Genomic DNA, 22808 nt, shown 5'->3' with positions numbered 1-22808 from the left:
TGTAAACAGCTAATTCCTGTCTGTGAACATTGTTACATTGTGGCAGTTTGCCCAGAGTACCACTGTACTCAGAGCTTCTTGTGGGAGGGGGTTCAGCACAAAAATCAGTCATACAGCGCCCCCTGATGGTCTGTTTGTGAAAAGCATTCTATTTCTCATGTAAAAGGGTGTATCAGCTACTGATTGGGATAAAGTTCAATTCTAGGTTGGAGTTTCTCTTTAAGTCTTTATCTTCAACTTAAAATCATGATATAGTTGGGCTGGATCATAGTGACACACAGTGTTTCAGACAAGGTCCTTTCTCAAGCTCAGGACACATTGTATTCCAGGGATACTTAAACCATTAATGACCCACCTATCTAGACATTTTCACCAGTCAGAAACCGTATTACCCATAGCAGACCTGATGGGAGACTCCACAGAACAAAAATCTACCTAGCAGGGCATGGATCCCTGCTACATTTCATAGACTGTGATATATCCCTGTGGTTCCAAAGGTGGACCAGCATGTTATATTTTCCATTGGTTTTAGCCAAACTGAACTTAATTGCTCTGAAGAGAGGTTCACATATAGAAGTGATAGTACCACATCCCTCCTATACGGCTTTCTTTATCATAGATTCTCAGAGTATGAAGGTGTTCAAAGCGGACCTGAACTCTTGCACAGCCCACAATTAAAATTATTTATTTCACTTATAATTGCTGAAGAAGTTCACTTCTTTGTGTTCTGTGTTTCTTCAGGCAGATTAAGGTGTCTAATTAGTTCTTATGAGCAACTGTAAATAGGCAGAATAGCTGTGCTTAGGCAGCTCACCATATAGTAAACACTGAGGCTTAACCCTTTCAGTGCATTCTGTAAAAGTGAAACCAAGTAAAACGTCAGTTTTTTTTAGGATTTCCGAATGTTATAATGAAGATTTTTTTCCCCCCATAAAGGTTACCATGCCATGGCTAATCTTTTACAGCAGAAAGGAAGTTCTGAGTTGAGTTCCACTTTAATGAAACACATAAATAGAGTCTCCCGGTGTAGAGTATACATTTCTAACATACGAAACGGAAAGTCCTTTCAGTCTTTGCACAAGATGAGATAAATTATTCCAGCAGTGCAATATACAAATCGCATAAGGGGAAAGTGGGAGGAGATGACATGAACTAGTCACCTAGGGAACCAAAATGGTCAGCCGAGCTTGCCCGTGTTTGATATTTATGGGCACTATTGTGAGTTTGAATGTATCTGCGGTCACATCTTAATATACCAAACTGAGCATATTCAACAACAACAATAATAATAATAAACATAATACTTACGCCTTGGTTCATCTGTAGTTACTGATTCTAGAAAATCCCTTGGGGTCATATACAACTGTCCTTCATACTCTAATGATGCAAATACGCGGAAACGCTGCTCTCGGGAACTAGCAAAAACATCCAGATCCTCCGAGTCTGACCTGTCAGCTGGGTTCTGTGGGAAAAAAAGACCATGTGGGCTTAGTTCCAAGACAACAGCAACAGAACTCATAGTCAAAATAAGGAAAACACACACTACACACACACACACACACACACACACACACACACACACACACACACACACACAGACAGACACACACACACACACACACAGACACAGACACACACACACACACAGACACACACACACACACACACACACACACACACACACACACACACACACACACACACACACACACACAGACACACACACACACACACACACACACACACACACAGACACAGACACACACACACACACACAGACACAGACACACACACACACACAGAAACAAGTAAAGAAAAAGGAAGAACAGTATTACCATAGGATAGTATGATGACTATTAAAATCCTAAATATACCATTTATGGTTTAGTAAACAGTGTGTTCAAATGTCAAACAAGTCTTCTCCAGCTTAACATTTTGTTTTAAAGTTTTGATCATGTGACCTGAAATAGCCCAGTTGAAGTAAGTGGAGCTGCTGCTGCCATTTGGCTTAGCATTATTATGTTTTTAATAATAAATCCAACATTTGTACAGCGTTTTTCTCCTGTTGGACTCAAAGCACTTGAGAGCCGCAGCCACAAAGACCAGTCAATTAGGGAGTCTTGCCCAAGGACTGCTTACTGAATAGGTAGAATTGAGATTCGAAACCCTGGTTTCCTATTTTAGAGGCAGAGCCCTTGACCAAAACACTATTTCTGACTGCAAGTTGGGGCCCCAGCTATATGAGAAGACTGCAGTTTTAAGGTTGGAATGTCTGTGCTGCAGGAAAGGGCTGATGTAAATACTCCTCCTGACTAGGTACTTTTAAAGTTACTTATTGGACATCAGGTAGTAACAGAGATTATCCACAGGCAATACAAATTTCTGACACTGAATGGGGACCAGAAATACAGCTGGAGTTGGTCTTTAAACTCAGAAGAAGACAGTCCTAAACATATACACATATCTTAAATATAAAATGAATACATTTACTCCAGATATTCCAATCATATTAATTTAAAAGCTCAACTGAAAACCTAGAGCTAAATGAGAAAAGGAACAGATTTAAGGGATTTATGACTGAATTAAAATAACTTATATAATGAAATAGTTATTTTCACTCAAGAAACCCCATTGAATCTGAATGATACACAAATCTCTGTGTTCTGCTGTCACAGATAACTACAGTACTTTTTCAGGAACAAGAAGTAATCCCTTGTGTGAATTACTGGGCCGCTACTGACCCAAATACGGCCAGCATTAGGGGATCTTTCACACCCTGTCCAGGCTTCTTTTCAAAGTACACCTGAAGTCTCAAAAAAGGCTTTTTGGACCCTCCTTCAGCCCACTGATCTATCATAGGAACACTCTTTACCTATTCATGAGTGGAACATGTATCTTCCACTCATGCCCAGTAGAATGAAGCGTTTGTGCACGAAGGAAAAAGCAGCTTTGTTCTACTTTGCAGACTTTATTGGCACATGTCCAGTAGGGATATGCTCATCCATGGTCAGAAGAATCTATTTGACTTGCGCTGAGTCAAGTAGGTAAAGAGGGTCTTTAAGATAGGTCAGTGGTCTGAAGGGGGACCAGGAAGCCTGTAGACCATATGCGTAGGATGAGCACAGTTATCTTGTATGTTGGAATGCCTCTGGAAGCCATGTTGGCCAGGCCTCAAGCTGTAGCTCTCCTATCCTTATACCAATACAGCTCATTATTGTAATGGCGTAATAGGGAGTTTGTACCTCCTTGAAAGGCTGCTTGGATGCATACGTGTGTGTTCCCTTTATTTAAAGGTTGAGAACCCCAGTCACTTCCAGTCTGAATGATCTACTTGCTTGCTGGTATGAGTGGACCGATTCTAAGGTGGGAAACTTGATGATTTTGGTGGGCTGGCTTTATCTAAGAATGCTGCAACATTTTTGGAGAACTAAGATCCTCCACTTTTTTTTTGGGGGGGGGGGGGGGGGAGGGTTGTTTTTATTGCTGTGCGTTAGACATTGCTGCAAGTGCGTGCAAGCCTCCAGTGCAAGGGTTAATACTAATTTTTTTCAATAGGTAGCCTCACTATTATAACTTCTAAGAACAAACTCACTTTTTTTTTTTAAGTACAAGAAAGGGTTAGAAGGTTTATTTTCATTTTCACCTGGGAGCATTATCAGCATGCCAAACTGAGCTGCGGTGAGCTCTGCGGACTGACAGGAAATTGTTTTTTCATCTCAGACTGCAGAAGGTAAAACTTCATTTATATCAATGAGCTTCTATGTGAAATTTAACCACTTTCCCCCCACGCGTACTAATTTCTCAGTCCCTTTTTCCATCCTTTAACCCCCAGGGACGGAGAAATCCGTACTTTGCGCACTCCCGCCGCTGTCCGCGCTCCCGCTCGTAAACACGCTGCCCGCCGCTAGTAAACACGCTGCCGCCCGTTCGTTGATCTAAGCCCCGCAATGATCCGCTGCTCTCCGATGGGCAGCGAGATCATTGTGATCTTACCCAGCCTCCAAGTACTTCCTCCAAGCTTCCGGAAGGACGCTTGGAGGTCGCATTAAAACAAAAAGTTACTGTGGCCATCTTGTGGCCAAATAGTAAAACTACACCCTACACATTTTTCACATACAAATAAATTACTTTTACACAAAAAATTAACTCATTACCTCCCACTCCCAATTTTTTTTTTTTTTTTGTAATTAAAAAAAAATAAAAAAATGTACAATAAAAAAAATACATAAATAGTTACCTTAGGGACTGAACTTTTTAAATATTTCTGTCAGGAGGGTACAACACTGTTACTTTATAAACTGTGGGCTTGTAATTAAGGATGGACGCAAAACTGAAAAAAATGCACCTTTATTTCCAAATAAAATATTGGCGCCAAACATTGTGATAGGGACAATTTTATAACAGTTTTATAACCGGGACAAAAGGGCAAATACATTTCATGGATTTTAATTACAGTAGCATGCATTAATTAAAAACTATAATGGCTGAAAACTGAAAAATAATTAATTTTTTCCCCGATTTTTCCTATTTTCCCATTAAAACACATTTAGAATAAAATAATTCTTGGCATAATGTCCCACCTAAAGAAAGCCTAATTAGTGGTGGAAAAAACAAGATATAGATCGTTTAATTGTGATAAGTAATGATAAAGTTATAGACGAATGAATGGAAGGAGCGCTGAAAGGTGAAAATTGCTCTGGTGGTCAGGGGGTAAACCCCCTCAGTGGTGAAGTGGTTAAACTGACTGTAATGGTATTTTCCTAGGTACTTAGCTTTAAGATTGAACTATTACATAGCAAAGAAATTAACAGCGCTACTTAAAAACAGATAAGTGCCTACCTGCAAGAGAGTGCAAGTCCCACTTGTGGGATAAAATACACACCTAGCATACACATAACCTGTCTACCACTGGAGGATGTTGGTTTCCTGGAACAGCTTGCATGCAAATTGTTAAGTACTCGTCCCTCCCACTGCGGAGAAGTCATCCCCCTATGGGAGGGGACCTAACACTAACTAAATCCTAACCTATGCATATGCATAGCCTTGGTGCGCTACCAAATAAAATCGAAAATTGAAAATTGCGCAAAAGGTGGATCAGCGCATCACCAGGCCGCCTCCGAATGGACTACAATCAGAGGTGCGCTGAGCCCCGCTCATTTCTTTGCTATGTACTAATTTAATAAGCGACGAATGCAATGGAATCCTGGTGCTGCCCCCCCCTCCAGTGTAAAATGTGCCCCCTGGTGCCTGTGCAGTATGCTTCACCTGTCAGTGTCTGCTCCCTTCTCCTTCCTTCGTCCACATACACGTGGCCCACGTGGTGTGACATCACACACGTGACCACATTATGCTGGCAACCACGTGGGGCGCATGTATGTGGACAGAGGATGGGGCATGGAGCCAGCGGTGGACACCGACAAGCAAAGCATACACCACAAGGCACCATTTACATCAGGTGGCCCATGGTGGTGTCACAATACTGAGTCCTGATAGATTTCATGCTGACATTGATCGGGAATCAGCCTGTGGTGTATGGGCAGGCATCAGATCTCTCTCTGATCAGATTTGATCAGAAAGAGATCTGTCTCTTGGTCAATCTGCCTATAAATTGTCTGTTGTATGGGCATCTTTAGAGATTTGATCAGTTCTGGTATTAAAGGTCTTACAAAAGACTGTTAAGTCCATAATTTTCTTTTAATCTGACATCAGACACAATAGAGTGTTTAGCACCTTTGTCAATAGCCATTTGGAAAGTAGTTTGTGTAGCGTTAGATGTGGGAATTCTCAGCAAACACAATGCAGTAGATCAATCTAGCTGATGCTAGGTCTTCAATGGTTATGTTACTTCATTATACTATAGGTAAGAAGAGAAAAGGTTCACTGCCAAGTCATTGTCTCACGTTACATTGGGTCACTAATTCAAAAGTTTCACTCAGCGGGCAAAATATTTGGTTTTCCCATACAGACAAGATTAAATGCCAGATAAGGGATTCGCTGCCTGACAGAGGATACTGATGCCTACAAGCTGATAATATCCTAAACAGGTAAACTGAAACAATTATATCAGTTATCTAGGCCCTACACAATGGCCTGTCTTTCACCATCCCATAGATACTTGCACATGATCATGTGACGGCAGTAAGGTGGGAACACCCTGAGGTCAGCGGGCATATGGTAGAAATAGATTACCTTTGCTTGCACTGCCATTCATTTATTTACTCCACGCAGACCAACTTGACTTGTTTAACCTAAGAGTGCCATGGTTTATTTTAGTTAAGACTAATATACTGAAGACCAAACACACACTTTGTATATGTGGAACCATAGATACTTTCACTGTCGTCAGGCTCAGATTTACCTCACAGGAGCCTATAGGCACAGATGTCCTGGCACCCTAGACTTCGCCCACCATGGACCTACAAACACCTGCTGAACACACCACAAGTGTGCTGGCTTTCCAAGCTGTCCTAGGTAGCTACAGGTGACCTTTATTATTAGGTAGCCAGAACTATCCTCAATATTAAGTAGCTATAGGTGCCCCCGACTGAAGGGAGATCTCGTTAGTGGAATGGCGAGAGCTGGGTGAGTAACCTCTCATTTATGCTTTGCTTAGGACTCTGCATAGGGAAGGTGGCCCTAGGGGAGGAAAGTGAGCCACCTTTCCATCATTAGGCACCTGTAGGCATGTGCCTACAGTGCCTTATGGTAAATCCGGCCATGCGAGCAGGTATTTTATATGGTTGTGCATCTTCCCAAGTATCTGCACATACATACTGTATGTGCAAATGATATTTCATTCAGTTTAGAGAAAGGTAATTTTCAAGTCTTGGAGCTAATGTTCACCTTATTCATGAACCAAAAAGAAAACAGATTATGAGTTAGACCATACCAGCATATCCAAATGTAATTAAGGCCTAATTCCAATGAACAGGAGTGTTTCTCTGTCTTTCTCATTGCTGGGTGAACGATAGGGGTTTGCCTATAAAATGTGGGCATGGGGGTTCAATGGCAGCTTTCACACTAGCGCTCAGTGCTGATATTCCATTGAGGTCACTTTGGGCAGGTATGCCATAATGCCAGGAAACAATGTGTGCATCGCTATGTGATTTTCGCTGATGCGATTGCGATTCCATTATAATGAATGGCAATCACTATGATTTTGCTTATTTTTGTCTGCAACCATGTGTTGGGATTCCATGGTGGATCACAATAGATTGATAGATACATCAGAGAGTGCAGTCTATGCACTTCTGATGTCCCTGCAGATTGCATGATTGTATATTGCTAAAAATGCCATTGGCAACACACAGGTGGGGAAGGAGCCTAAAACTCTGTGTGCTGCATTTTGTGAATCACGTTTCATCGGAATTGCATCAGAAAGCACAGCACAAACATAATCAGTGTCAAAGAACCCTACGACCACAAAATATTCTATGAATGCATTTGTTAAGGTTTTGAAAATAAATGATGCATATGATATGTAAATTAAATTAAGAATACTTTGACCTTCTTGGCGGTAACCACGAGTCAGGCTCAGGGTGGAAAAAAGAAGCCAGGAACAGTAATCCTAAATCTCGAGGTAGCCTAAGTAGCAGGAGATATGCAGACACAGCGCATCGGTGTTTCTAACTCACCTCCCCCGGGATCTAGACACTGGCAGCCATTCTTCTTCCAGTCCTCTGAGGCTCTGAATCCCTGAGGTGAGATAGCCGTTTGCCGTCATGACTACAGACAGCGATCTAACTATAAGGGTACAGCGCCACCTGGAGGACGAAAGGAGAATTACCGTGCTGGATCCCAGGGAGTCTGTGCAGGGGCTCCTGCAGATCTCACTGTAGTATGATTTTTTCCCCTACTTTTATGGTCTAAAAGCTTGTAAAAAAAATTGGACCGCTTTAAAAAAAACCTAAAACGCGGAAATAATTATACCGCTAGAGAGGTTAATGGTAGTTGCAGGTGTAAGATCTAAGAACCCTTCTACACCCAAAAATCATGATCACAGCAATGTGATTTTCTTTATTTAAATGCATTTTTCCCCACAACTTTTGGCCGCTATTAAAACAAGTGAATAGCAGCCAATTGCAAGCACACAACAAATGCAGCATGCACTATTATCCCGAAATGCTGTAAATCAAATTGCACTGATGCAAAAGATGCACCGCGTGCCCTTGAGACCAGCAAAACGCAAGCGTTCCAGAAATGTTAAGGATTTGTCTTATAAAGGAGTATTACCGGTATGTGAACAAGTGTGCCAGCTTTAGCTGTTTGGTGTATACTAATTCCTATGGAAATGGGTGGGAGAAAGAGTCAAAAGGGATATCCGGCCTCTACCTTATTTTAGAAAGATGAATAGCGAATTTGAAGATACAGTGGGTTGCAAAAGTATTCGGCCCCCTTGAAGTTTTCCACATTTTGTCACATTACTGCCACAAACATGCATCAATTTTATTGGAATTCCACGTGAAAGACCAATACAAAGTGGTGTACATGTGAGAAATGGATCGAAAATCATACATCATTCCAAACATTTTTTTTACAAATAAATAACTGCAAAGTGGGGTGTGCGTAATTATTCGGCCCCCTGAGTCAATACTTTGTAGAACCACCTTTTGCTGCAATTACACCTGCCAGTCTTTTAGGGTATGTCTCTACCAGCTTTGCACATCTAGAGACTGAAATCCTTGCCCATTCTTCTTTGCAAAACAGCTCCAGCTCAGTCAGATTAGATGGACAGCGTTTGTGAACAGCAGTTTTCAGATCTTGCCACAGATTCTCAATTGGATTTAGATCTGGACTTTGACTGGGCCATTCTAACACATAGATATGTTTTGTTTTAAACTATTCCATTGTTGACCTGGCTTTATGTTTAGGGTAGTTGTCCTGCTGGAAGGTGAACCTCCACCCCAGTCTCAAGTCTTTTGCAGTCTCCAGGAGGTTTTCTTCCAAGATTGCCCTGTATTTGGCTCCATCCATCTTCCCATCAACTCTGACCAGCTTCCCTGTCCCTGCTGAAGAGATGCACTCCCCGAGCATGATGCTGCCACCACATTTGACAGTGGGGATAGTGTGTTCAGAGTGATGTGCAGTGTTACTTTTCCGCCACACATAGCGTTTTGCATTTTGGCCAAAAAGTTCCATTTTGGTCTCATCTGACCAGAGCACCTTCTTCCACATGGTTGCTGTGTACCCCACATGGCTTGTGGCAAACTGCAAACGGGACTTCTTATGCTTTCTGTTAACAATGCCTTTCTTCTTGCCATTCTTCCATAGAGGCCAACTTTGTACAGTGCATGACTAATAGTTGTCCTATGGACAGAGTCTCCCACCTGCGCTGTAGATCTCTGCAGCTCGTCCAGAGTCACCATGGGCCTCTTGACTGCATTTCTGATCAGCGTTCTCCTTGTTCGGCCTGTGAGTTTAGGTGGCTGGCCTTGTCTTGGTAGGTTTACAGTTGTGTCATACTCCTTCCATTTCTGAATGATCGCTTGAACAGTGCTCCGTGGAATGTTCAAGGCTTTGGAAATCTTTTTGTAGCCTAAGCCTGCTTTAAATTTCTCAATAACTTGATCCCTGACCTGTCTTGTGTGTTCTTTGGACTTCACGGGGGTTGTTGCTCCCAATATTCTCTTAGACAACCTCTGAGGCCCTCACAGAGCAGCTGTATTTGTACTGACATTAGATTACACACAGGTGCACTCTATTTAGTCATTAGCACTCATCAGGCAATGTCTATAGGCAACTAACTGCACTCAGATGAAAGGGGGCCAAATAATTATGCACACACCACTTTGCAGTTATTTATTTGTAAAAAAAAAAATTGGAATCATGTATGATTTGCGTGCCACTTCTCACGTGTACACCACTTTGTATTGGTCTTTCATGTGGAATTCCAATAAAATTGATTCATGTTTGTGGCAGTAATATGACAAAATGTGGAAAACTTCAAGGGGGCCGAATACTTTTGCAACCCACTGTGTTTACAACCAAGTGATCATTTCTGACCATTGATTGCTGAACGAAATATACTACCATAGCCTTTCCAAATGTGACCATAAGTAGTCAGATTGGGCAATAGTGATGGTGTTTGCAGGCAGCTTTTTTGTCATGACCCGTTAGAAAGTGAGTAAATAAATAATTAGACGTCATGAACAATTTCCCAGTGCTGTTGAAATATCCGTGAACTTGAGATGAAGCTGGAAACCCCAGTTGAAAAGTGCAGAAGAGGATCAGGCAACAAGCATGGGATACCCACTTCATGTGAGTATGGCTGATTATATTACACTTGCCTGTGTGTAACCTCACAGAGGTGATGTGCTGTGTGTGAGCACCACATGGAATCAAACAGGAAGAGATCAGCATCCCAAGGCTTTGTTCACAACCGGCCTTTCTTATTACATCGTTACACAAAGCAAGGGATGCTGCTAAAAGTTTTTGAAGCCCCAAGTGGCACATAATTTGTCCCTCCCATCCCACAGGGAGTGCGTCATGACAAAAAAATGAGTGTGGCCATTATATGTGATGTGGGAGAAGCCCACTGCATGATGCAATCATGTCAATATGGACCAAAAATCTCAGAGGAATACCATGAAGAATTAAGGCAGTTCTGATGGCAGTACCAGCATACAGTGGCAAGATAGAGGGGAGGCCAGAAGTAACAAGGAACCTGGAGGGGTCTGAAGTGCATATAGATCATTGAGGGTAATGTTTTTTCACCCCCCCCCCCTTTTTTTTTTTACTTTTAAGCACACCTGAACTGATCCTCAAGCTGCTCAATGAATTATGTCAGTGTGTGATTATGTCCACTGCAATGCTGCGGCACCATTTGTGACTTTAACTGGATGGACTCAGCTCTCCCTGGGCTCCTGCCCAGCTCTATATAGCAGTCACAGCCAGGAGCGTTCTGGTCATACGCACTTCAGAAGCTTCACGAATGGCACTTCTGAAAAGCACATGTCCAGAACACTCCTGGCCATGCCTGCTATACACGGCCAGGAGTGGATATCCAGAGAGCAAAGAGTCTGTTAGACTAGAAACAGCAGGGGTCACTAATGGGAGCCATGGCAGCGCAATGGACAGAGACCTGGCCAAACAGGAGGGAACTGTATGCATTGTCTGCACTGTTTGTATGGGAGGCTTGATGGACCTCCTGTCCCACTTGGACTCCCCTCTATCTACTATCACTGTTCCCTGAGGCTGGCAGACATACTTTTGCCACAAAGCTATACCCAGGATTGTGCTAATGCTGCTAATTGTATCAGGAGGACCTCAGTGACAGAAAGAGGTCCTTCACTTTGACCTTTCAAGTCTCTCAACTTGAACTGTAATGACTATTGCACAATAGAAACAGAGGTGTGTGCTCGGACCAAGCAGCACTTGTTATATAATGGATTTAAAGGAACAGCATGTGCAAATTGCATCTGTTTGCCAGTATATGCAGGGCCTAAACTAACTGTACTGCTATGCAGAGACATGCACTTCTCCCTGTCTCTTCTCTCCCAGGGCACCCACGTCACTTGACACACACTAGAGTCCGAACAGTAGAGGCCTCTAGTGGTCATGCTATGTTCATGCAACGATGTGTTTGGCCTCTAGCGTTTAGTCATGCGGTACAGGTGCCTCAAGACAAAAGAGACAGGGAGAAAAGCTGCCGGTGGAGAGAAGATATTACAACAGTTTGCATATGTGTCTCCCATTTGTTAAGGGACCAAAAGTAATGGGACAGAATAACAATCATAAATAAAACTTTCACTTTTTAATACTTGGTTGCAAATCCTTTGCAGTCAATGACAGCCTGAAGTGTGCAACACACAGACATCACCAGATGCTGGGTTTAATCCCTGGTTATGCTCTGCCAGGCCTCTACTGCAACTGTCTTCAGTTCCTGCTCGTTCTTGGGGCACTTTCCCTTCAGTTTTGTGTTCAGCAAGTGAAATGCATGCACAATCGGAATTAAGTCAGGTTGATTGACTTGGCCATTGCATACCATTTTACCTATTTCCCTTCAAAAACTCTTTGGTTGCTTTTGCAGTATGCTTTGGGTCATTGTCCATCTGCACTAGGCGTGTGTGTGGGGGGAGATTAGTGTTAGTAGTAGGTGGGGGAGGGTGAGTGTGGGAATCAGGTTAGTTAGGGTGATAATAGAATATCTCTAAAATTGCAACATGCAGCAACTGCAGATAATTTTTTCACCAATTATGAAAACAAAAATTATTGAAAACTGAAAAAATGATTTGGTCTATAAGTCAAGAAATTGACAATCTACCCTAAACCATTCAATTTCCATAAAAAACTATCAGAAAAATGTGCCACTCCTGATCTCCGTGCTCTTAGGGTTAGGTACTACAGGGGGAGGGGGTGTATTAGGGGTAGGTATCAGTACAGGGAGGGCTCTGTGTGAGAGTAGGGTTAGTTTGGGTCATTAACCACTTGACGACCAGTGGATTTCTGTCTGTGCAGCCCGCAGCACAGATCAGGATTATGCCAGGGTGATCAGACTTACCCCCTTTTTTCCCCACTAGGGGGATGTCCTGCCCGCGTGTTTACATTTTGCCGGCGAGCCACGATCGGCGGCTCTCCGGCTGTTCACGGAGACAGCCTCCGTGAACGGACATGGAAAGGCCGCTCTAACCGTTTCCATGGAAACCCGCAGACGACCAATTTACGCCAATCGGCGTTAGCTGGTCGTCAAGAGGTTAATTGCCAAAATTTTACTATTATAATTAAGTAGTAGAATATCGGTTATTTTACAGATATTCTACTATCGGCGATTTCCTGCTCCCTTTTCGACGGGCACCTTTAACATTCGGACCAAACTTTTTCTAAAAAGTTTTCTCCTGGGAGATAACTTTTCAGCACTCTGCTATTGAAAAAGCAAAAGTATTTTCTTGCTTCCTGGTGGCTTAAAAGGCATTTTATTGATAAGATGTGAAGATATCTCCTAGGAGAAAACTCAGGAGAAAAAGTGAATTGGATCAGGCCTGTAGTCTAATGTGGATATTTCATCCTAATGGTGGCCATACATGGTACAATTTTTTTCATACAGTCTTACCATTTCTATGTAATAAAAGGGAACTGCCTAAATTATCCTTTCAGTGTATTCACTACATTTACCCTTATACTACATAGAAATGGTAAGATTGTATGAAAAAAATTGTACCATGTATGGCCACCATAAGGCCAGTTTTAGGGAAACCAATTACATTTCAGTATGCTTTTGGGATCATGATTACTGCTATCATAAGTCCAAATAATAGGATTGTAGGTTTTTTTTTTCCTATCACAACTCATTTTGTTTAGGGGCAAATGACTAGTATGTGGTCTGGGGTTGGACTTTACCCCCCTTGTACCACCTTCCTAGATCAACCTCTATTATCATTGTCAGTGAAGTCGGCCTAAGCTGATCTCTCAGGTATCTTATAACTGTACAGCAGGATCAGAGTGAACACTATCAAGTACTGTAAGTTGCAAAAGAATTAAGGGATTCCCAATCCTCCAGTTCATCTTAAAAATATTACAAAAATCAGTTCAAATATGAACAGTGTTTTTATCTTGATTTGCTTTTGTTTTAATGGCACTGTAATTTAATAAACAAAAAAAAAATCAGTCATGAATATTTATCGTGTTGAAATGTTGATCTTATTTTCCTACTTGATTTCAGTTGATACAATAAAAATTAAAAAAGCACTTTGTAGCCCCACTGTAAGAAAATAATGTTAAACAGGATGATTGAACTTGTTGCACTATCTCTCAGCTTCAGCCAGTCCTCACTGCCAGAATGCAGCAGCAGGGTTAGCACATCAAATCGCTTCCGACTTTGCTGTAAAGTACTCATCTAGAATTAGTTTAAAGTTACTAGTGTCCGGTATTCTAATCACACTTAAACACTAGGTGCTTTCTTCTGTCGCTTAAGGCAGAATCAGCCGTGCATCAGGCAAAGACTTATTGCTAAAGCCTGCAGTTACAGAATTGCATAAATACAATGTGACGTACCAGTGGCGTGTTAAGGAGTTATGAGCACCAGTGTGAGTTTTACATCGAGCCCTCTCAAGCATTGTATATACAGTATAACAATTGATATGGAGCGCAAAACCCAGGATATCTGCAGTATCAATGTAAATAGGAGAGAGGAAAACCTGGATAGAAATCACTAGCAAATCCAGGGGCGATTTTGTCGCACCATTTCCCCCCCCCCCCAAAAAAAAAAACAACTTAACAGACAACATTACACACTAAAGACTGTAGACCAAGTGATGTATAGGGTGGATGTATAGTACATGGAGTCCCTGAGATACAAACAACCCGCTGTTCCCGGGGCCGGATTTAGACTTTTTGCTGCCTGGGGCAAATCTGTGAGAATGCCCCCCCCCCCACCCAATTTGGAATGATCACACAGCACCCAACAATTTACTCTGCTTCATTTAATGTTCTCACATGACTTGCTGCAGCTCAACACAATAGCACACTGGCAGGCTGTGAGTCTGTGACAAACAAACTGCTCACCTCTAGCCACTCCATTTCTCCCAGTCAGGACAGCAGTGCCACCTCCTGCCTTCTGCTGTGCAAGTCAAATGAAAGACTTCTGCTCTCCTGCCTTCCCCCTCCTCGCTCACTGTCAGGCTCCTCACACAGCACAACAAGCTGCTTTTCCCCAATGATGACCTCTTCACCTCACTCTCCTCTCACTTCTCCTCCTACTCTGACTGCATGCTGTACTTGTAAACACACTACAAAAATGCTGCACCTGTAATCTTTGTGCCTGATGCAAATGTTTCACCTTGCTTCATGAAAGAATTGGCTGGAGTCCAGTGCTGTGCTTCCCCCTGTCTGTACAGGGGGACTAAAGGTGGCACAATGAGAAGGAATGAGGGACAAAGGAAGACAGGAGACAAAAAGGGAGACAGAAGGAGGCACGGGGGATAGAGGGACACACAGGGAAACTGAAAGTGGCCCAAGGAGATAGAACACCCATGGGGCATGGCTTAATTAGGGGCGGGGCTTAATTCAGGGGCATGGCAACCCAGGACCAATGGCACTCCAGGCAGTGGCCTGCAGTGCCTTTGCCTAAAAATGCCCCTGGCCAAATCCCATCTCTTTCCATGAAGTAACACCATCCTCACCCATCCTTCTCTCTCAAGCACATGTGCTTATGCCACTCCCTCTCCATTATATTACTATGTGAGTGACGATAAAGAAGGCCAATGGTTTATATTTAGCTAAAGTGCTGTGAACAAAGCGGGATCATCTACATGGCAACAAACGCAGGTGCCTGGGGCATAGTGGGTGTCAGGGGGCCTAACTGCCACTTTCCCTATCTCGTCTCCCACCTCAGATTGCCAACAGGACCATTGGGATGACACAAAATAACTGCCTTTCCTAAGCTGGGACAGGCCAAGATTTGAAGAGATTATTACAGTGATCCTGGACTGGGGATCATGTAGTATGAGGTGTGTGAAGGCAGTCAGCACTATATGTGGAGACATGCCCTGTTGGCACTCGTGTTCCTCTCCAATAAATCCAGCAGCAACCATAATGTAAATCCATGTTCCCATGTTCTTCTTGTTGATTTAGGAGCCTTCAGCATTGTCATCTTTTCTTGGCCTAGTCTCACAGCCAAATGACAGGAATTCCTGCAGCTCCTGCATATTTGAATTAATAGGCATTAATAAGTATTTAGAGTTTATTACAAGCATTTTTATACAAATATGGAGTATACCTAACAAATATACAGTGGTGTGAAAAACTATTTGCCCCCTTCCTGATTTCCTATTCTTTTGCATGTTTGTCACACTTAAATGTTTCTGCTCATCAAAAACCGTTAACTATTAGTCAAAGATAACATAATTGAACACAAAATGCAGTTGTAAATGATGGTTTTTATTATTTAGTGAGAAAAATAACTCAAAACCTACATGGCCCTGTGTGAAAAAGAAATTGCCCCCTGAACCTAATAACTGGTTGGGCCACCCTTAGCAGCAATAACAGCAATCAAGTGTTTGCGATAACTTGCAACAAGTCTTTTACAGCGCTCTTGAGGAATTTTGGCCCACTCATCTTTGCAGAATTGTTGTAATTCAGCTTTATTTGAGGGTTTTCTAGCATGAACCGCCTTTTTAAGGTCATGCCACAACATCTCAATAGGATTCAGGTCAGGACTTTGACTAGGCCACTCCAAAGTCTTCATTTTGTTTTTCTTCAGCCATTCAGAGGTGGATTTGCTGGTGTGTTTTGGGTCATTGTCCTGCTGCAGCACCCAAGATCGCTTCAGCTTGAGTTGACAAACAGATGGCCGGACATTCTCCTTCAGGATTTTTTGGTAGACAGTAGAATTCATGGTTCCATCTATCACAGCAAGCCTTCCAGGTCCTGAAGCAGCAAAACAACCCCAGACCATCACACTACCACCACCATATTTTACTGTTGGTATGATGTTCTTTTGCTGAAATGCTGTGTTACTTCTACGCCAGATGTAACGGGACACGCACCTTCCAAAAAGTTCAACTTTTCTCTCGTCGGTCCACAAGGTATTTTCCCAAAAGTCTTGCCAATCATTGAGATTTTTTTTAGCAAAATTGAGACGAGCCTTAATGTTCTTTTTGCTTAAAAGTGGTTTGCGCCTTGGATATCTGCCATGCAGACCGTTTTTGCCCAGTCTCTTTCTTATGGTGGAGTCATGAACAATGACCTTAATTGAGGCAAGTGAGGCCTGCAGTTCTTTAGATGTTGTCCTGGGGTCTTTTGTGGCCTCTCGGATGAGTTTTCTCTGCGCTCTTGGGGTAATTTTGGTCGGCCAGCCACTCCTGGGAAGGTTCATCACTGTTCCATGTTTTTGCCATCTGTGGATAATGGCTCTCACTGTGGTTCGCTGGAGTCCCAAAGCTTTAGAAATGGCTTTATAACCTTTACCAGACTGATAGATCTCAATTACAGTACTTTGTTCTCATTTGTTTCTGAATTTCTTTGGATCTTGGCATGATGTCTAGCTTTTGAGGTGCTTTTGGTCTACTTCTCTGTGTCAGATAGCTCCTATTTAAGTGATTTCTTGATTGAAACAGGTGTGGCAGTAATCAGGCCTGGGGGTGACTACAGAAATTGAACTCAGGTGTGATAAACCACAGTTAAGTTATTTTTTAACAAGGGGGGCAATCACTTTTTCACACAGGCCCATGTAGATTTGGGAGTTTTTTTTTCTCACTAAATAATAAAAACCATCATTTAAAACTGCATTTTGTGTTCAATTATGTTATCTTTGACTAATAGTTAACGGTTTTTGATGAGCAGAAACATTTAAGTGTGACAAACATGCAAAAGAATAAGAAATCAGGAAGGGGGCAATTAGTTTTTCACACCACTGTATATGTGTCAAAGGGTACTAGAACAAGAACACACTGCTGGAAGTAGTGCTGTACCAGTCAGTCAGGGGCGTAGCAATAGGGGGTGCAGAGGTTGCAACCACATCGGGGCCCTTGGGCCAGAGGGGCCCTCCCTCAACTGAGGTACTAGCTCTCTATTGGTCCTGTGCTCATAATAATCACTTCTCTAGATGCTTTGAATAGTGGTAATCATCAACAAGCTGTTCCCCATCCACTTCTTGCACCTCTGACACTGTAGTTGCCATTGGCAGGTTTTGGTGCACTGTATCAATTGTTATGTATAGAGTGTTTAGGGGGCCCCAATATAAAACTTGCATCAGAGGCCACAGCTCCTTAGCTACGCCACTGCAGTCAGTATAGTTGAATGTGGGCAGCACTGTAATGAAAAGCATCACAGGTGCCATGTACTTCGGTAAAATGCACAGACACTTGCTCTGCAAAGCAATGTAAAGGTGTGCCCAGGGCCTTTCAGCTCCCTGGAATTGTCTTTCTTGGTTCTGAAAAGTGTCTATGGGGTAAATTCACTAAACTGCAGTAAGCAAAATAATGTACGTAGTCTTATTACATGATGAGTACTTACATTCAATACACTGTACACATCATGCAATAAGACTTTGTCATGGTATTCCGCTTACTGCAGTTTAGTGAATATACCCCTATAATTCACTTTGACTTAGAACCTTTTTTTAAAGATGGAATCTTTGTATAGCAGTCTTACACCATATATGATTATTATTATGCTAGCAGATTGCTGCTGAACATCTTGTCTCTGCGGTTCGGCATACCAGCATCTTAAATCCAGCTGACGCTGAGAATTCCACCACAGAAACACTAGAGGAAAAAATGTGCCACATAAAAACTCTGCTGAGGGACTGAGCTGAAATGTGCAGTGTAAGGCAGGCCTGTGCTGGGCGCTAGAGCAGGAATAAGGGGTGTGCAGTGTGAGACAGGCCTGTGCTGGGCACTAGAGCAGAAATACGAGGTGTGCAGTGAGACAGGTCTGTGCTGGGCACTACATCAGGAATATGATGTGTGCAGTGTGAGGCAGGTCTGTGCTGGCACTACAGCAGGAATATGTGTTCTGTGTGAGGCAGGCCTGTGCTGGGCACTACAGCGGGAATAAGAAGTGTGCAGTGTGAGGCAAGCCTGTGCTGGGCAATACAGCAGGAATATGATGTGTGCAGTGTGAGGCAGGCCTGTGCTGGGCACTACAGCAGGAATAAGAGGTGTGCAGTGTGAGGCAGGCCTGTGCTGGGCAATACACCAGGAATATGATGTGTGCAGTGTGAGGCAGGCCTGTGCTGGCACTACAGCAGGAATATGTGTGCTGTGTGAGGCAGGCCTGTGCTGGGCACTACAGCGGAATTAAGAGGTTTGCAGTGTGAGGCAGGACTGTGCTGGGCACTACAGCAGGAATAAGAGCTGTGCAGTGTGAGGCAAGCCTGTGCTGGGCAATACAGCAGGAATATGATGTGTGCAGTGTGAGGCAGGCCTGTGCTGGGCACTACAGCAGGAATAAGAGGTGTGCAGTGTGAGGCAGGCCTGTGCTGGGCAATACACCAGGAATATGATGTGTGCAGTGTGAGGCAGGCCTGTGCTGGCACTACAGCAGGAATATGTGTGCTGTGTGAGGCAGGCCTGTGCTGGGCACTACAGCGGGAATAAGAGGTTTGCAGTGTGAGGCAGGACTGTGCTGGGCACTACAGCAGGAATAAGAGCTGTGCAGTGTGAGGCAAGCCTGTGCTGGGCACTACAGCAAGAATAAGAGGTGTGCAGTGTGAGGCAGGCCTGTGCTGGAACTACAGCAGGAATATGTGTGTAGTGTGAGGCAAGCCTGTGCTGGGCACTACAGCAGGAATAAGAGGTGTGCAGTGTGAGGCAAGCCTGTGCTGGGCAATACAGCATGAATAGGAGGTGGGCAGTGTAAGGCAAGCCTGTGGTGGGCAGTACAGCAGGAATAAGATGTGTGCAGTGTGAGGCAGGCCTGTGCTGGCACTACAGCAGGAGTAAGAGGTGTGCAGTGTGAGGCAAGCCTGTGCTGGGTACTGAAGCAGGAATAAGAGGTGTGCGGTGTGAGGCAGGCCTGTGTTGGACACTACAGCAGGAATAAGAGTTGTGCAGTGTGAGGCAGGCCTGTGCTGGGCACTACAGCAGGAATAAGAGGTGTGCAGTGTGAGGCAGGCCTGTGCTGGGCACTACAGCAGGAATAAGAGGTGTGTCGTGTGAAACAGGCCTGTGCTGGGCACTACAGCAGGAATAAGAGGTGTGCAGTGTGAGGCAAGCCTGTGCTGGGCAATACAGCAGGAATAAGAGGTGGGCAGTGTGAGGCAGGCCTGTGCTGGGCACTACAGCAGGAATAAGAGGTGTGCAGTGTGATGCAAGCCTGTGCTGGGCACTACAGCAGAAATAAGAGGTGGGCAGTGTGAGGCAGGCCTGTGCTGGGCACTACAGCAGGAATAAGAGGTGTGCAGTGTGATGCAAGCCTGTGCTGGGCACTACAGCAGAAATAAGAGGTGTGCAGTGTGAGGCAGGCCTGTGCTGGGCACTACAGCAGGAATAAGAGGTGTGCAGTGTGATGCAAGCCTGTGCTGGGCACTACAGCAGAAATAAGAGGTGTGCCGTGTGAGACAGGCCTGTGCTGGACACTACAGCAGGAATAAGAGGTGTTCAGGCACACAGGACCTCATACCTCTGATAACAACACACATTATAACAAGGCCTTTATCTCAGAACACGAAATGAGTTATAAATTGTACTGTGTGAATGTCACAGTTACATAATCCACTGATAACACGTGCAGTGTATAAACATAGCTGGGATTACCAAACACGTTACTGCACCTTTCAAACACTAAAATGTCATCCTGACAACCCAGTTCAATTTAGGTGAACCAGAAGTACCCCAACTCTTTTGTATTGAGACTAAAGGTGCCCATTAATGATACAATGTTGATTGTACAATCTTCCCTCTGTAATATCCCTTATCCCCACAACAGCCATACGCTTTGTACATCTAGCTGCAGTACAAAGCTACACCCCCTCACTTTTCTGTCGCTTATGCCCACTCTCTACTCCAGACTGAAATATACTCATTACAGGTAAAGCGAGATATTTCAAGTCTTTGTTTTGTTATAATTTTGATGATTATGGCCTATAGCTTAGGAAAACCCAAAAATCTAAATCTCAGACCATTAGAATATTGTGAAAATGCTCAATATTCTAGGCTCAAAGTGTCAGACTCTAATCAGCTAATTCATCCAAAACACCTGCAAAGGGTTCCTATTTCATATATTCGTTTCACCTTTTAAGTTGAATTACTGAAATAAATGGACTTTTGCACAATATTTTAATTTTTTTGAGTTTCACCTGTATTAGCCTCTTAACGCTCAGATTAGCAAACTGCATTCCCCACATTTTGGCAAACCTGACACTTAAGAAGAATGTCCACTTTCTACAAAAGTCTTTTTCACACTGGTCTGTCAGCTCCTCCTGCTCTGCCTCATTGGGAAATAAAAGTCCAGGCAACAATTTGCACCAGAGCTGTCTTACAATAGAAGTCATGTGGCTTTACACACTGCTCAGGGCTATCAGCACTCTGACACTTGTAATTCCATCTCTATGAGGCTAGGAACTCTCTCTTCTCACCTCATGAGAGGCAAGCTGTTCCCAGCAGTCTGTCTTTACTGGAGGTCAATACACAAACTCCCAAGCACATGAATAGCCAACTAAATGGAGCTCTTTGTGGAGGAGCCACTTAAGGTACTCTACCTCCTTAGAAAGTGAAAGAACCCCACAAAAGAAATTAATGTTAATGACAGGCTGCATCTGAAAGCATCTCTCAAGCAGGTCAGCTAATTAAATTAACTGGTCCATGAATATTCAGTGCTGTACCATTGTTCAGCTCTCATGCAAGAATCAGCTGATCATTAACCTTGCATTACTCTCTGGTAAACATTGTCTCATCTCTGATAGCTTTTCACAGGTGAAATTCCACCATCAGCATCCCAAAGATCTTCTTAAACACAGTTTTATTTGCTAATAAAATATTGATTGAATTGCTCATTCACATTAGAAAGACAAAACGCTGTGGCTTGTTTGTGTTTGGTAAATGACGTACAGGTGTTCCTACGTTAGTCAATTTTATTCGCAATTCCTGGAAGATTTGGTCATTGTGATCAAATCTCCTAGAGATCGATGCTGCAACGTTCCTGCTAGAACGTAATTTCGTTCAGGCTGAAATCAATCGAAACAATCCATGCAACATGCTGGAAAGTTATCTCTTGAAATGGGTTGGTCTGATGTGCCGTGGGCAGGGCTGTGGAGTCGGAGTCGAGGAGTCTAAGCAATTGTGGGTACCTGGAGTCGGAGGTTTCAAAAAACTGAGGAGTCGGATGATTTTTTAACAAAATCCATAGCCTTTGTAAAAATTAGACTAAAGAGTCGGAGAGTCTGAGCAATTTTGGGCACCTGGAGTCGGAGGTTTCAATAAACTAAGGAGTCGGACGATTTTTGTATCGACTCCACAGCCCTAGGTTGTGGGATGACTGACGGACCCGGGGCTCACATGACATGGGGGAGACCGGAGGCAGCTGCACAGATTTCCAACAACATATAGCAGAGCATGGATGCTGCACTGAGAGGTAACATACGTGGCTACAAGTGTTTGGCAATCCCCACACGTGAACTGCGAGTGTGCCAGCATAGAGAGGAGAGATGGACAGAGCCAGCCAGAGCCCAACACTCTAGGCGAATAGTTTCTTCTATCATCTGTGAGTTATTAATAATTTTATATTTTTATTAAATGTAATGGTTTTACACTATAAGGAGTTTTTTTATCCGAGGTTATATGGTGATTATCATTGATTAACAAGAGGAGACATTATTAAAGACCACAGAATCCAGACATGCCTTAAGTGGTGGAGGATGGCCCTAAGTGTCCTAAAGCTAAACTACACTTGTATTATAGGTCGCCACATCTGGTGAGTCTGCTCACATCGGGTGTAATGGTGATGTTTATCCTTGGTTATCTGGAGGCCGATTGAAACTTACAGAGACCTACAATTGATACAGAATTATATGGATGGAAAATAGATTGTATTGGTCAGATGCAGGCTAGTGAGCTAATGTTGAGCAGTGCCATCCTTTTATTGCTGAGTTATCTGATGAAATTTGTTTGCACTACAATGGCAGTGATAGATCCCTCTCTGATCAGATTCAAGGTCAACTTAGCTGGCCCATGAAATAATGTAGGAGGACCTTTACAGAAGATATGTCATACTGTGAAAATTCCAAGAGAACCAGAGCAGTATTTAAGTTCAAAGTTTACATATTTTTTCATATTTTCCAGATGATGCCATAAACGGCATCCTCAGCACACAGCTTCATAGTTACATAGTTATTTGGGTTGAAAAAAGACATACGTCCATCGAGTTCAACCAAA

At 43.2% G+C, this 22808-nt stretch overlaps 1 protein-coding gene across 5 annotated transcripts in view; it reads right to left on the bottom strand.

The window, feature by feature from the left end:
* The window catches only part of MICU3 (mitochondrial calcium uptake family member 3), a 175305-nt gene that overhangs the window by 126274 nt on the left and 26223 nt on the right, over positions 1-22808 (bottom strand). For all 5 annotated transcript variants that reach the window (XM_068278620.1, XM_068278616.1, XM_068278618.1 and 2 more), the window contains exon 2: positions 1309-1462. In XM_068278620.1, the coding sequence (XP_068134721.1) occupies positions 1309-1357 (49 nt within the window). In that variant the 5' untranslated portion in view covers positions 1358-1462. The remainder of the gene's footprint in view (positions 1-1308; positions 1463-22808) is intronic.

Source organism: Hyperolius riggenbachi, chromosome 1 (assembly GCF_040937935.1).
Source record: "Hyperolius riggenbachi isolate aHypRig1 chromosome 1, aHypRig1.pri, whole genome shotgun sequence".
In the NCBI taxonomy this organism is placed as follows: Eukaryota; Metazoa; Chordata; class Amphibia; order Anura; family Hyperoliidae; genus Hyperolius; species Hyperolius riggenbachi.
This window is presented reverse-complemented; position numbering and strand designations above follow the sequence as displayed.